Source organism: Boleophthalmus pectinirostris, unplaced genomic scaffold, assembly GCF_026225935.1.
Source record: "Boleophthalmus pectinirostris isolate CB_2022bp ecotype Guang Dong unplaced genomic scaffold, ASM2622593v1 HiC_scaffold_17, whole genome shotgun sequence".
Taxonomy (NCBI): Eukaryota; Metazoa; Chordata; class Actinopteri; order Gobiiformes; family Gobiidae; genus Boleophthalmus; species Boleophthalmus pectinirostris.
The window spans coordinates 7542928-7558009 of NW_026571115.1; the positions used below are offsets into that span (position 1 = coordinate 7542928).

At 40.2% G+C, this 15082-nt stretch overlaps 1 protein-coding gene across 1 annotated transcript in view; it reads right to left on the bottom strand.

Annotated features, from left to right (window-relative positions):
• Positions 1-15082, bottom strand: part of shank1 (SH3 and multiple ankyrin repeat domains 1) — a 108699-nt gene that overhangs the window by 19709 nt on the left and 73908 nt on the right. The window contains exons 16-18 of the mRNA XM_020933231.2: positions 1464-1546; positions 1128-1252; positions 233-368 (exon numbers count right to left, since the gene is read on the bottom strand). Coding sequence (XP_020788890.2) covers positions 233-368; positions 1128-1252; positions 1464-1546 — 344 coding nt within the window. The remainder of the gene's footprint in view (positions 1-232; positions 369-1127; positions 1253-1463; positions 1547-15082) is intronic.

Below are 15082 nucleotides of genomic sequence, written 5' to 3' on the forward strand. Positions count from 1 at the left end.
AACAGATAAGTTTTATGCCATACTGTGGAATATTATGACCAGAGGAACAACATTTCCATGGAAGCAAGTAAGAAGAGGATCTTTTTAGGCCAAACACAACTCAGGTTTGTGGAGGAGCAAGCGTGTAAAGAAAAGTTGCAGACTGTTCTTATTTTTGACTGCTCCAAAGTGGTGTGCATAGCAGAAAAAATACACAGTGTGGAGATCTAAATTTCAGCAGTGTGTCTCTTACTCTTCTTCCTGGTGCCGTCGTCCATGTCAGGGTTGCGTGTTACCATGACGACCTTCACCATGAGGCTGTTCCCTCCCTGTCGGATCATGTTCACCACCTGACGATGGCCCACCTTCACCACGTTCTGACCATTCACCTGAACAAGACAAGCACTGCTTTACTGTTTGTCCCAACACATTTAACATTCACTAATCTAATTCTGTCTCTATGTACACTGTCTCCTTTCTGTAACATTACTATGCAGACATCACTGAATATAACCAGGTCTCAGAGGTGTAGTTAGACTTATAAGGTAGTAGTTTTCTGACATTATACTTAAAGGTCCTATATTCCGTAAAATTGACTCTTGCTGATATTGTTACCTGATCAAAAACATACCTGGAGTTGTGTTTTGTTTCATTCACACATGTTGGCGTAATCATTAATTATTAGTCTATCTACATCTCCAAAGCTCAAAATGCTCTGTTCCACCTTGTGACGTCATGAAGTGGTAGTGTGCAAGTCAACAGCTGCCTTGTACTTTTTGTTCAGTAGAGATTGGCAGTCTCAAGTCTGAAATTATCCAAAGTTTCTTTTCACAGGCAGTGATCACTTTAAACAATGCACTTTAATACTCCAGCAGGCACTTTATATTCATTTATTCATTCATCTACTTAAAAAAATAATAATATTTGAAAAATCTTTTGACTAAATTATGTTTTGGTGGCTTTTACTTGTGTTTATGTTTTGTGGTTTGAAAACACAGTGGAGAGCTTCCAGTATTGCCACATGACATCACAAGGTGGAACATAGTGTATTTGTAAAGGATATTTCCGTAAGGAGTTGAGGAGAAGTGGGAGGAGAAAAAAAGGAAGAATTTGTTTCAGAAATGGCAAAGTTTGAGTTCGTTCCTTACTTCTATGAGGAAGTCTCCCATCCTGAGTCCGGCTCTCCAGGCCACACCGCCCTCGTCCACTGACTCTAGGTACTGCAGAGCGGGGAAGGCAGGGGTCGGCGTGAACTCCTCTATGGGCGTTTGGGCTGGAGATACACAGAACAGATGTGGTGGCTTAAAGTAAACTGTATTCAACAAGGAAAGACAAACGGACAAATGACAAAGATTCCACATTTGAGACACAAATTAGATGAAGAAATGAGCTCTGAGCAGTGTTGGGAAGAATTCTTAGTTACTGAATACCAGCATTATGGCATTTTTATACTTCAGTATCAGGTGAGGTGTAGAGCTATTTACCTTTGGCTCCTCTGAGGACGAAGCCAAAGCCCTCGCTGTCCTTCTTCTGCAGCAGCACAGTCTTCTCCTTTATGATGTAGTCACTGCACAAAACACAAGGGACAGTTTCAGGAAGAGGACCTATAATGCACGTCTCCCTCAAGTAACATTTTATTTATTCATGATTTAAAGGCCCTGTACCCGATTTGTCTTGTACCAGATCTATTGTATAAGCAGCGATAATCAGAAGTGCACGATTAGCATGCTAGCTGGCAAAACTCGGCTCTGGTCTCTGAAAGTTGAGAAAAGTGCTTATAAACTCATCCCGGTCAATTAGGTCACTCAGAATGCATAAGGTAAGTGAAAAGTGGAACTTTTCTGGTGGAGGCTCTGTCAAACACTTTTCTCCATGGATGTTATTGCTTTGTCTGGAATGTTTCACAGTATGGTGTTAAAAGCCTTTCTATCGTCATGGAGACCAAACCAGACCAAGTTATAGGTCAGATCTGTGGAGAGGCAACCTCGCTCAGTCAGAATGCCTGTTTTTCTAGGTATTTTTGAGTTACAGTATAAAACCACCTATAATTAAATTAAATGTAAGGTAGAGCAGTTTAATGTCATACTGTGGAACATTCCAGGCATGACATATCCATAGAAATAAGCAGGTGAAGGACGCCCAAGCAAAAAGTTCCATAGTGCACCTTTAAATTGTGCTTTTTCAAGGGGCACAATGCAGAATTATATTTTCTTTTGCGATTTAAACACTGTTAAAACACAATCTGTTACGCAACTGGCACAATAGGTAAGAAAAAGTGTAACTTTTTGGTTGGGGGTCTGTCACCTGCTTGTTTCTATGGATATGTCATTGCTCCGCCTGAAATATACCACAGTATGACATTAAACAGTTCTACTTTACATTTATTCACTTACTGGAGGCTTTATAACTCAAAAATACATAGAAAAACAGACATTCTGACTGTGAGTGGGGTTACCTCTCCACAGATTTGACCTGTAACTTGGTCTGGTTTGGTCTCCATGGTGATAGAAAGGTTTAATGCCATACTGTGAAATATTTAAATAATAATGTGACCTGACCAGCATTTACATAGAGGATAACAGCAGGATTCAATGCCTAGTTACTCAGGGCAAACTAAATAAAAAATTAACAAAAATCCTTGTGCATTAAAGGATGGTTCCAATGAAAACAAGTAAATGCCTGATATTTATCATTTAAAATGTCAATAAATAAACAAATGAAATATGTGTTGAGTCCTACAGTAAAAGTGCATGATTCATTTCTCAGTTTGAGTCCAAAAAGAGCTTCTTCCAAAATCCTACAAGATGCTATATACAGGAGAAGGACTGCTGGTTGCTGTAGAAACGGAGGAGATGGAGAGAAAAGAGAGAGAGAGATGGAGGAGTGGAGAGAGAGGGAGAAAGAGAGAATGAAAGAGAGAGAGGGAAAGAGAGAGAAAGGAGAGATGGAAAGGAGAGAGGGAGAGACAGAGGTGGAGGGAGAGGGGGAGATGTGAAGGAGAGAGAGAGAAAGACATAGAGAAATGGAGGAGTGGAGAGAGATGAAGAGAAAAGGAAGATAAGAGACGGAATTAAGAATTAAAAAGAGGAGGACGAGAGGGAAGAGTAAGGGGAGAAAAAAATAAGAGAGAGGGGAGAAAGAGGGAGGACAAAAGACAGATAAAGAGGAAGATAGTGAGAGGGAAAGAAAGAGAAAGCAATGAGAGAGGGAGAGTCAAATAAGGGGAGGGAAGCAGGGAGGAGAGACGGAGGAAAAAGAGGAGGGAGGAGCAATGAGTGTGTGTGTGTGTGTGTGTGCTTGTGTGTGTGTGAGAGAGAGAAAAGAGACAGAGAGAGAGAGAGAGAAAGAAACAGGAGATGGAAGGAGGAGAAAGAGAAAGAAGGGAGAGACAGACAGGGAGGAGGAGAGAGTGAGAGAAGAATGAGAGATGAGGGAAGGAGAGGCAGAAAGAGAGTGAGGGCAAAATAAGGGGAGAGAAAGAAAGAAGAGGAGGAAGAGACTTTGAACAATAATGAGGGTAAAAGAAACGAGGAGAGAGAAAAACACAGAGACGGTGAAAGAGATGGAGGGTCATAGTGAAGCGGGGGCAGAGAGTGAGAGAGAGGGGGAGAGAGGGGGATTGAGGGGAGAAAGGGGGATAGAGGTGAGAGAGAGGATAGAGAGAAAGATAGATTGAGGGAGAGAGTGAGAGAGACATAGTGAGAAAGAGAGAGAGAGAGAAAGAGAGGGGTAGTGAGAGAGAAAATGAAAGAAAGAAGGAGAAGGAGGGTCATAGTACAACATGGGCAGCGAGAGCGCGAGAGATAGAAAGGGAGGGAGAGAGATGGAGAGAGTGAAAAAGAAAGAAAGTAAGAAAGAAGAAAAGAAAAGGAAAAGAAAGGAAGGAGAGAAAGTTTTTTTTTAAAAAGAAAGGAACGGAAAAGAAAAGAAAGTAAAGAAAGGAAAAGAAAAGAAAAGAAAAGAAAAGAAAGGAAAGGAAAGGAAAGAAAGTTAGCAGGGTGGGTCTAAAATGAGTCCAAGGAGGTGTAATGGTGTGTTATTAGTCAGTGACAGAACAGGAGCAGCCCCACTGTTCACACTGGACCAAACACAGACTCAGTTTAATATGGAAGTGGGGCACACACAATACACGGGAATACTGTCTACAAAAAATATTCACAGTATTCTAAATATTGATACTTTACAGCTGATGCCATCAACAGTTCTTGGGGGTGTGATGCCAACTTTATAAGAGTTTGGCACAATTTACATGCACTCTTTTTCGGACACTTTAAACATTATTTCTACAAAATAAAGGTGTTTTCTTATATTTTTATTTGTCAAATAATAAAGTCTGTGTACATTAGAGAAGATATGTCCTACTGTACAGTGTGGTTGTTTGCTAATTCACTAGCATGATGTCATAATTTCAACCAAGAAGTAAAATTTTAAACCACCAAAATTGGGAAACTGGGAAAATATTGTAAAGTGTTTTGTAAAATCTTGTGTAACTTTTCTTGTGATGGGTCTGCTTACTACTTTGGTACTTTTAATACTTGGGTTTTGGTTTTGGTCTCCAGAGTACGGCATTGAACTAATCTCTCTTTCATTTATCCAACTACAGGTGTTTAAGTGTTCAAAAATATTTAAAAAAAACATCCATTCTTACTGAGAGCGGGGTCGTCTCTTCACAAATCTAACCTGTAATTTGGCTTGCAAGTCTCCATGGAGGTTCATACGTTTATGGATATAATGAGGAACATTCTAGGCACATCTCCATGGTTTCAAGCAAGGTGATGGACCCTCTATCAAACAAGTTACACAATGCATCTTTAAATATAATGTTAACTGTGCCTTTATCATTCGGGAAATAGGCAAAAACTCATACACATAAATGAATCACAATGCTCAGTTAGCGTTCACCATGTTTTTAAAGGCCCCATATTACACTATTTTCTGATCTATGTTATAATGTTGTTTCGCAAGCATATCTGAAGTTGGGTTTTGCTTGATTCACATGTATATCCCACAATCTCTGCATTTTTAATCTGGTGCGCATTATAGTGCGAAAAATACGGTACCTGGAGTTTGTTGTTTTGTTTCATTCACACACATTTAACACAAAACACTGAATATTTAAGCTGAGTTCTTTTCTCAAACATAAAACACTGTTCCAACTTGTGATGTCATGTGGTAATACAGTGCTCCGATGTGTATTTACTCTCCACACACCTTCACTGGAATAATTTGGATAATTTCAGCCCTGGAATTGCCAATCTACTGAACTAAGTCACAGGAAAGGTGTTGGTGCCAGGTTATAGCATTGATACTAATTTACACCTGTAGTAACTGAGTGTGTTGTTGGTAACTTTAAAATTACTGCTTCATGATGTCACAAGGTGGACGTTAGGAGCATTTTGAGTTTTGGAGATGTAGACAGACTAATAATGCAGGATTACTCAAATATGTATAAATGAAACAAAACAACTCCGGGTATGTTTTGATGAGGTAACAACATTCTAACATGGTTTAAAGCTCACAAGAGACAGTTTTGTGTCATATAGGACCTTTAAAAGTAAGACAGTTGTATATTTCCATAATGGCTGGAAGCAGCTTATTCCAGTAAGAAATCTCTCTGTATACAAAAGTTTTATCAGGGTATTACTTCCTTTAGTTTAGACTTAGTAAAGGATACATGGAAGACTCATAATGATGGGACTTTCTTCTCCATGGAGATAGATCAGTATAATGCCATACTGTGGACTATTCTACACAAAACAACAACTCCATCTCCAAGTTACAGAGTGTACTTGTAATTACAGACATTATAAAATCACCGTGCAGATGAGAGACATCAGATTTACCGTAGTGTTTTAAAAAGTATCACCTTGTGAAATGTCAATTAACACTTTAAGCAAAATGTAGATCATGCATTGAACGGAGCTGTTTTAATTTACTGTGGAAGTGTAATTATCACCATTGCACCTGCATCAAGTGAAACTGAGCCCTAAAAATACACACCAGCCCTCACCGCACGCCAGAGAATTAATCACATCCACCACAAGCCAATTTTCCATAAGCACAGACACTTGAGAGAGACAGGGTACAACAGACTATAGGGAGGCTTTCAGCAGGACTAAAGACCTTTATGCACCACAAAAACAAGACAAGACAAAACAAAACAAAAACAAAAAAAACATTAATTCCAGAATTTAAAGATTGAAGTGACTACACCATTTTTCAACGCTATACTAGCACTAGGATGCTCCTCCAGTGAACCTGAAGTAAGAATTGCTTTTAATTACAATTTCTTATCGGTAGAAAATGAAATGGGAACTAAATACTGAAACCAATGCAATAATTTAAGGTACCCTGTGCTTTTTCTGGTTTGAAAAAAATATACTGCAATCACAAGTGAACGTAACCTGCAGACAGAGGACACAAGTTTTTATCATTCACAGAACCTCCACAATTCACTCCCTGGATTGCAGAGGCTGCACTAGCACCGACTCATGAGTGGCTGTAGGTGCTGGGGTTTAGGTAGTGACCATTCAGACCAGAGAGAGACATTTTAGGTTTAAAACAGCTGTATTTCAGCACTGAAACTGTGGCTGTGTCCGAACGTCCACTCTAGTCCCTAACCCCTCATTCACTACATAGGCCTGCACTCTTTAGCGCCCGCTACAGTGCACTCATTCACAGAGAGATTCGGACACACAGCTCATTACATTTGGGTCACATGAATCTGGTGTGTATATAGGTGAAAAAAAGTCTAAAGGCTAAACTTCGATAAAACTTGATTTTTGTCATAAATAACGGCAACACCAGACTGGCACACAAGTGTTTATGGACTAATAATCACAAGAGTTTTTGTCATGATCGATTTCACATAAACAGACTGGATTATTAGATTTTTGTCTGAAATGTGGAAATTATTGAAAGTTTAACAGCTGGAGCTAAGGTAAGCAGCTAGTGCACCTTTGCACCAGAATGCTTTATTTAAGAGTGTTTTATTCAAAATCAGGATCTACAGAGCCATAAATTAGCACTTTATATTGTGTCCAGTTAAACACCTGTTGCTGAACATCACTGTTTCCAAACTCTCATTAATTTTCAGGGCACTATGTTTTCACCAACTGGACTTTCGGACACCCCTAAAAATGGCGTGTCCCCTAATAGTGCTCTAAGTAGGAAATAGCATGGAACTTTGGACACAGTCTGAGAGACTTATGTGAGGATCATTCTGCTTTCTAATTGAATGGATCTTGAGAACCAAAACCAAATAAACAGTTTGATCATCATGTCCAATGTTTTTGTGATTAAGAATAAATTAACGTTACAATTGTTATCAGTGAAACCTGGCCATGCTGATGAAATTTCCCCAAAATAAAAATAAAAACCTTTCGTACTTTTAAGTCTAAATCAAATATTATTCAAAAACAAGGCGAACATTCAGAATTCTGGTTGTTTTGATCCATTGTGAGCTACATACAATAACCACACACTCAATGTTCAGTCTCTCTCTCCATCTGCTCTGTTCCCTTCACTGCCCGAGGTCCATTTCTCATCCACATAAGCCCCGCCTCCTCCAAACTTCTCTCTCTCCTCCACTCCTTCCTTTCTTTCTCTCTGCATCATGCTGCTCCAAACTCTCTCTACCCCCCTTCTTTCTTCTTTCTTTCTTTCTTTCTCAATTTGCTGCAAACTCTCTCCCTCCTCCTCTCTTTCTCTCTCCTCTCCTTTCTTTCGCTCTGCATCTCCAAACTCTCTCTCTCCTTTCTTTCTCTCTGCATCATGTTGCTGCAAACTCTCTCTCCCTCCTCTTTCTCTCTCTCTCCTCTCCTTTCTTTCTCTCTGCATCATGTTGCTGCAAACTCTCTCTCCCTCCTCTTTCACTTTCTCTGTCCACTCTTCTTTCTTTCTCTTTGCATCTCCAAACCCCCCTGCCCCTCATTCTCTCTCTCCCCCTCTCCTCTCTTTCTCTCTGCATCATGTTGCACTTCCAAAATCAGGACAATAAATAATTGTATTAAAAGTATTAAAAGTCGGGGTGGGCGATATTCCAAAAAAATCATATCACAATTTTGGACAGCCAAGATCACAACCTCATTTAAATGCACCATGTCACTTTCCTGGTGGTGCTTGTCTCCATGGAGATGTTATTTGTTTTGTCTAGAATGTTCCACAGTATGGCATTAAACTTATGTATCTCAAGGACACATGCAAATGATGCCACCAGGCATAGTTACAGGTCAGGTATGTGTAAAGGCGACCTCACTCACAGTAGGAAATAGTTAAATAGTAGTAAAAATAGTAAAAAAGTTAAATGGGTGAAAGAGGGTGAAAACATTCTGGGCAAAGCAAGAAAATCTCCATGGAGAAAAGCGGACACCCCAAAAAACATCACTGTTGCCAACAAAGAGCACAACAAATGACAAAAAAGAGACTTAAAAAAGAAATTCAATGTATTGGAGTAAACACAATTTGAATGCTTCAGTGAGTGGGTTGAAGAACCACAGATAGTCTTGGTTTAGTCTCTGGTTCACTTGGTTCACGTCTGGTTTGTTTCCTGGTTCAGTTCTGCTTTAGTCTCTGGTTCACTTGGTTCACTTCTGGTTTAGTCCCTGGTTCAGTTCTGATTTAGTCCCTGGTTCAGTTCCGGTTTGGTCCCTGGTTCAGTTCTGGATTAGTCCCTGGTTAGTTCCGGTTTGGTCCCTGGTTCAGTTCTGGATTAGTTCCCTGGTTCAGTTCTGGTTTAGTCCCTGGTTCAGTTCTGGTTTAGTCCTTGCTTCAGATCCGGTTTAGTCGCTGGTTCAGTCCTGATTTAGTCCCTGGTTCAGTTCTGATTTAGTCCCTGATTCAGTTCTGGTTTGGTCCCTGGCACAGTTCTGGTTTAGTCTCTGGTTCAGTTCCAGTTTGGTCCTTGCTTCAGTTCCAGTTTAGTCCCTGGTTCAGTTCTGGTTTGGTCCCATACATCACTGCCGGAGAGTGACAAACTCTTTGGGTTCTTGGGTAGTACAACACAATACAAGTAACTTAATCTACAATTACTACACAACAAACTATTCTCAGGTTTTCTGTACAAAACCTGCTAACCCTCTAGTTAAGACTTCCTTAAACATACTGAAATTATAATGTATTGTATGATTCTGAGGTCAAAAAGTATCCAAAATGATAAAAGACATCAGGATCACCAATTTCATCAAACTTCTTCTGATATTAAAGAGACACTTGGCTTCTTGTTTAAGACTCACCTAAAATCTCTTCATCTCTCTCCCCTTCTCTCTATTCCTCTCTGCCTTCCCTCTCTTTCTGCCCCTCTCCCCCTCTTCCTTCCTCCCTCTCCTCTCCATCTCTTTCTTCTTCTCCATCTCTCTCTCCCCCTCACTCTCTCTCAGCTTTCTATTTCTCTCTATTTCTTTCCTCTCTATGTCATTCTCATCTCTCTCTCCCCATCTCTCTGCCCTCCCTTCACTCTCTCTCCCTCCTTCCTTTCTGTCTCTCCTCTCTTTCTCTCTCTTTCTCTGTCTCTCTTTCTCCTCTCTCTCTGCCCCCCTGTCTGTCTCTCTCTTCTTCTGCCTCTCTCTCACTCCCCCTCTCTCTCTTTTCACTCTTTCTTTTTCCTCTCTGTAGCTTTCTTCTCTTTCTCTCCTCTCCCTCTCTCTCCCTCCTCTCTGTTTCTCTCTCTCTACCTCTCTGCCCCACTCTCTCTCCTTCCTCTCTCACCTACTCCTCTCTCGCTGCCTCTGTCTCCCCTCTCTCTTTTCTCTGTCTCTCTTCTTCTCTCTCTCTCCCTGCCCCCCTCTCTGTCCCCCCCCCCTCCCCATCCCACTCTCTCCGCTCTCTCTTTCTCTCTATTCCTTTCCTCTCTGTGTCTTTCTCCTCTCTCTCCTCCCCCTCTCTCCCCCTTTCTCTCCCCTCCCTCTCTATCCTCTCCCTCTCTTCTCTTTCTCTTTGCATCACTTCCAGCTCTCGTCCCAAACTTTGCCTCACATTAATTTCTCCAAATCAAATTTCTCTGTTCCCTGATGTGTTGGAGTCAGACAGCGGAGTGCACCAGTCTGTCTGTCACTGCCAACAATGGACTGGTTGGTATTCCTGCCCACCGCTGGTCATCTCCGCCGGGCACTGCGGACCATAAAACACTCAAAAATACACAAGCAAGAATCTGCTGTTTAAAATACATGTTTACTAAGGTGTAATTTACAAATGAAACCTAATAATAATGGATTCTTTTGACATAGTGCGTTTACAGATGTTCAAACTCACTTTATAATGTCGTCATGCATTTGTTAATCAGTCCAAACTCTGGCGGTAAGATCCTGTTATAGCCATAGCTGCCCTGGGGTAGGCTGACTGAAGAGAGGCTGTCTAACTGCACCATTAGCCCCTCTGACCACCACCAAAACTCAAACATGACATTCATACTAGTCAAGCTGGGTGAAGTGCCTTGCCTTAGGACTTGGGCTGGGTATCATTAAGAAGTAGTTGATACGATACATACCTTGATACATAGGCCATGATATGATACATATTTCGATACAGTGCACTTTCGATTCAATATAATATATTTCAAATTGATTCGACACGGTTCAATAAAAAAATAAAAGCGTATTCATGTCTGTGATACTAAAAGTCTTTGTTAAACAACTTCTTGTGCAAAGTGAATATGAAACATAAACATTTTAATTATCAAAACAGTGAAAATGTCAAATGTGTTGCATAAACGTTTCCTTCCTCTAGCCCCTGGTATTCTCAGCAGTCCCCATCCAGCTACTAACCAGGCCAAACCCTGTTTTAGCTTCCAAAATCAGGCGAGATCTTGGATCAGGCGAGATCAGTTCTATAAAAATATGTATAAGTCAATAAAAACATTATTTTAGAATATTATTAAGTAAGTATACTATGAAGTTACAGTACTCGTAAAGAAGTAATTTCAGCCATTCTCAGTATATATACCTCCTCTCAACCATCAGCTCTCATGATACTCATATCATTGCACTGTCTCCTCTCTCCTTTATCCTTCAGTCACAAAACTCTACTACTTCTCCATCACAACAGCAGAATCATCAGTCTTCTCAGCCTCCCCATCTCCTCCTCTTCACAGCCAAAGTAATAAAGTAAAAGCCATATGGAAATGAAATGAATATGGTAAATAAAAATACAGGTACAGTGGTGTACTCTACGGTGCACTCTAACCTTTCTGGTGGGGTCTATGGGCTTGTCTCTATGGAGTGTTCCACAGTATGGCATTAAATGTGCCCAAACATTGATTCTTATTGTGAATGGGATGCTTCTCCACAGATCTGATATGTCACTTGGCCTGGTTGTACCACCATGCATTAATTGCGATACTGTGGAAGATTCTAAACAAAGTATTAACATCCAAATCAAGAACCCAAAATCAGAATAGGTTACCCTTAATTTGTTCCTTTATCATGTCACCTGTTGATCACTTTCAGCCAATCACAGCTTGCAAACCTTATCCCTCAACCAATCGCATCTCAAGATACTCAAATTATTGCACTGTCTCCTCCCTCCTTCATCATTCAGTTACAAAACTCTACCACTTCTTCTCCATCCCAGCAGCAAAACCATCAGTCTCCTCAGCCTAAACAAACACTAAACAAATTCAATACTTTTCATAGCAAAATCATTCATGTTTTTATTTTTGGATTTTAAGAACCAAAGTTTATCTTTCCAAAACATTTTTCATTGCACCTTTCTCATAGGTCAGTCCCAGTTCAGATCTGTCCTTATGCTTTTGTCCATTGTATCAGATGGCCCATATGTACAATTTCACATATGTAAGAGAGGGGGCTGCATGGATACACATAGCAACGATACTTGAACAACATCCAGTGACTTCATATTATTATTATAACTAACTCAGAGACTGGTATTTAGCAAAGCAAGTAATGTATGTCCGATTGTCATATTTAAGAATCTATAGCCAGGACAGGGTGTAACTTGATAGTCAGCAATAGAATGTTCCACAGTATGGCATTAAACTAGGTGATTCTCAATGGATACAAGCAAACAATACCAGACCAAGTTCTAGGTCAGATCTGTGGAGAGACAAGCCACCAATAACTGTTAGGGTTGGAATGAGATGAGATTTTGACATAATCTCTAAACTGTTCATTTCAATTCCCAATTTGGGCCAGACAATTTTTGATTTATTGTATATGATAATTTTGTTGTCATTCTAGTGCTACTTTTTGGTACTATTGATACATCACGCAATACATGTATTTGTATTGGTGGAATTTTCAGCAGTTACCATAGAGACACAATGAACACATTTGCAAACACACACACACACACACACACACAAAAATAAGATTGTTTGAAAACTCAAAGAAAAAAAAAATAAAAATAATGGATTTAAACAGCACATTTTCAGGATGTGATCAGTAAGAGCGTTTGTGGACCTGTTTAGGTTTGATTTTCAACTAAACAGTGAAAGTGTAAGTTTATGTGCGAGAGACTTGTTTAACAAATCATCTCACTGGTTGAACTTTCAACAGCTGTTTCTGGTCAAATTGTATTAAAGTAAAGATAAGATTAGAGTCTAATTTGAGTAACAGTGCTTCATAAAGAGCAGTGCATACAGTTAGCTTCACACGTCCAGGGACTGTTGATGACATCAGCTGCAACAATAAGACATGTACCTCACCAACACGTATCCCTTTTTGTGCAATCCAAACGTAAATATACATTAAAAGGTAAATATACATATAAAAATCTCACAGTATCATTTTTCTCATGTGTGCATGAGATCTTGTCCCATCCCTGTTCAATGTCATACAGTGGAACACTCAAAGCACTAACATCAACAGGTGTCAGACTCCACCAGAAAAGTTACACAGTGCATCTTTAAATAGACCTGTCACTATAACAGGATAAATTAATACAGAGAAATACTGCGATAAACAACAATATTGAAACTACTTTATGGCACTGACACAAAGCAGGATAATCCAAGTAAACCATTTTTAAACAGAGAGTATCATTTAAAGGACATGAACTATTTATTCTCCCCCCATAGCTCAATTCTTATGTTATTAAATAAAAAAAGGCGAAAATCGTCCTTATTGGAAAAAAATTTACACACAATAAATACTGATCTCCAAAATATGCTGTTCCAGTTTTCATGTATTGAAGTCGATGCAGTATTCAACGTGACAGGCCTATCTTCAAGTTCATTTTGGGACAGTCCCTGATGAAAAATTAGAACTGTTGCCATAGTGATTAAAAATGCAAAACAAAATAATAAAAGCTTTTTAATAAGAAAAGGTTCTCAAGATGTTGGACATAACAGGAAGCTGAAATCCACAGTTCATGTCACTGAAAGTGTAAGTAGGTGGGTTTTTGTAGTACTATCACAATTAGAGTAATTCTGTAATAGTTTTTGTGCAGTAACAGTAGCTGTAGTTGTAGGAGCAACAGGATATTAGCATAGGGTGACCAGACGTCCCTATTTACCTGACACTGTCCCAGTTTTGAGTCCTGTGTCCCCTGTCCCAGCAGATTTATCCAAAGTCACTGATTTGTCCCAGTTTTATACAAGAAATGTCCCAGGTGTCCCCATTTTGGACCAATGTGATCCTCGCCAACAGTAAAAAGGTCAATATAGAGATTTGTTTAGCTAAAATACAGAAAACAGACCTTAAGGCAAAAAATATGTACTGACAGAAGTTGAAATGAGTCAAGAATGGATAATGTTATGTGTTCTTTTCACAATTTTATTAACGCTGACCATCCCAACCCGGGTATGTCCTACTTTAGAACTGTGAAAATCTGGTCACCCTATGTTAGCAACAGTATTAAAAAAGGAAAATTGTTTTGGATTCCACATCAAGCAGAGAGATAAAGCAGTTAAGATAAGAGAAGTACTGATGTCATGCTAGTATTAATGAAATCTAATGCAGTCCTTTCTGAAAACAGTCTTTAAACCATTCAATTCTGGATTCAAAATGCAAGTATATTGGACATAACGGTGCTAAATATTGCTCTACAGGTGCTAGCAACCGATTCACCAAAACTGCTATAGCCTTCATGCTAGCAGCTCCACACTGCAAAGGTAGTGTCCTCAGATGCCCTCCACAACTGCATTAAAAACTCCATCTCCGAAAGCTTCATTCACAACAGACACAAGCATCCACTGTCAGATAAAGCAACGCTGTCTCCCCAACCATCAATCCAGTTTATTTCAGCATTATTTTTGATTATTCTGTGGGCATGTCTAGCCACGTTCATTGTGCATTTCGGCTCCCATGCCACAACTGACATGTTATGCACCAAAAATATCACTCATTGTAGCTTTAAATCTGCTCCACGGTTACAATTTGTGTTTTTTTTTGATAGAATAACTGCAAATCTAGTGCAGAAACGCCTGGGTTTTGATCAGCTTTAAGCCCAATAGTCTTAGCCATAGAAAGGTGTCAGAACAGGAACTTGTCATGCATGCACCATCGCAAAACTGCCCTCTCTCCTCGCCGACCAACATCGCTCACTGTTGCCACTTTTTGAATGGCAATAAAATGAAGAAATCTAGTTTATTTAAGATATCGGTGAAGGATTGTCTTAGCATGTTGTGAGTGAGAGGGATATTGTGAGCAGAAATCATTGCATAACAAATGAAAAGGCAAGCGAGCAGGCAAGCCGGCACCACTGCATTGCTAGAAAGAAGGGAGCACAACTACTAGCATGGGTGAAGCATGCTTGTTCCAATGTGTCAATCAATAAGAATAGATGTCCGTTTTGTCGATAGCAAATGAGAAAGCGGGAGAGAGGGATGAGGAGAGAGGGATGAGGAGAGGGAGGAGGAGGCGTGCGAGGATGGATGGATTTTTAGCGGGATTTGCTACCTGTAAATAAACCAAACATTCAACGGCCCCAGAGATGGCCAGGAAGACGATAGAGAGAAACTGTCATCGCCGTAACCGCCAGCTCCGCGGTATGCCCCTAGCGCCATGGCCCCTTCCTCTCCTCCTCCTCCCCTCCTCCTCCTCCTCCTCCTCCTCCTCTCCTCCTCCTCCTCTCCTCTGCCTCCCTCCTCCTCCTCCTCTTCTGCTGCTTCGGTTGCCTCGTCTGCAATCCTTTCCGCGCGAAAACGGTA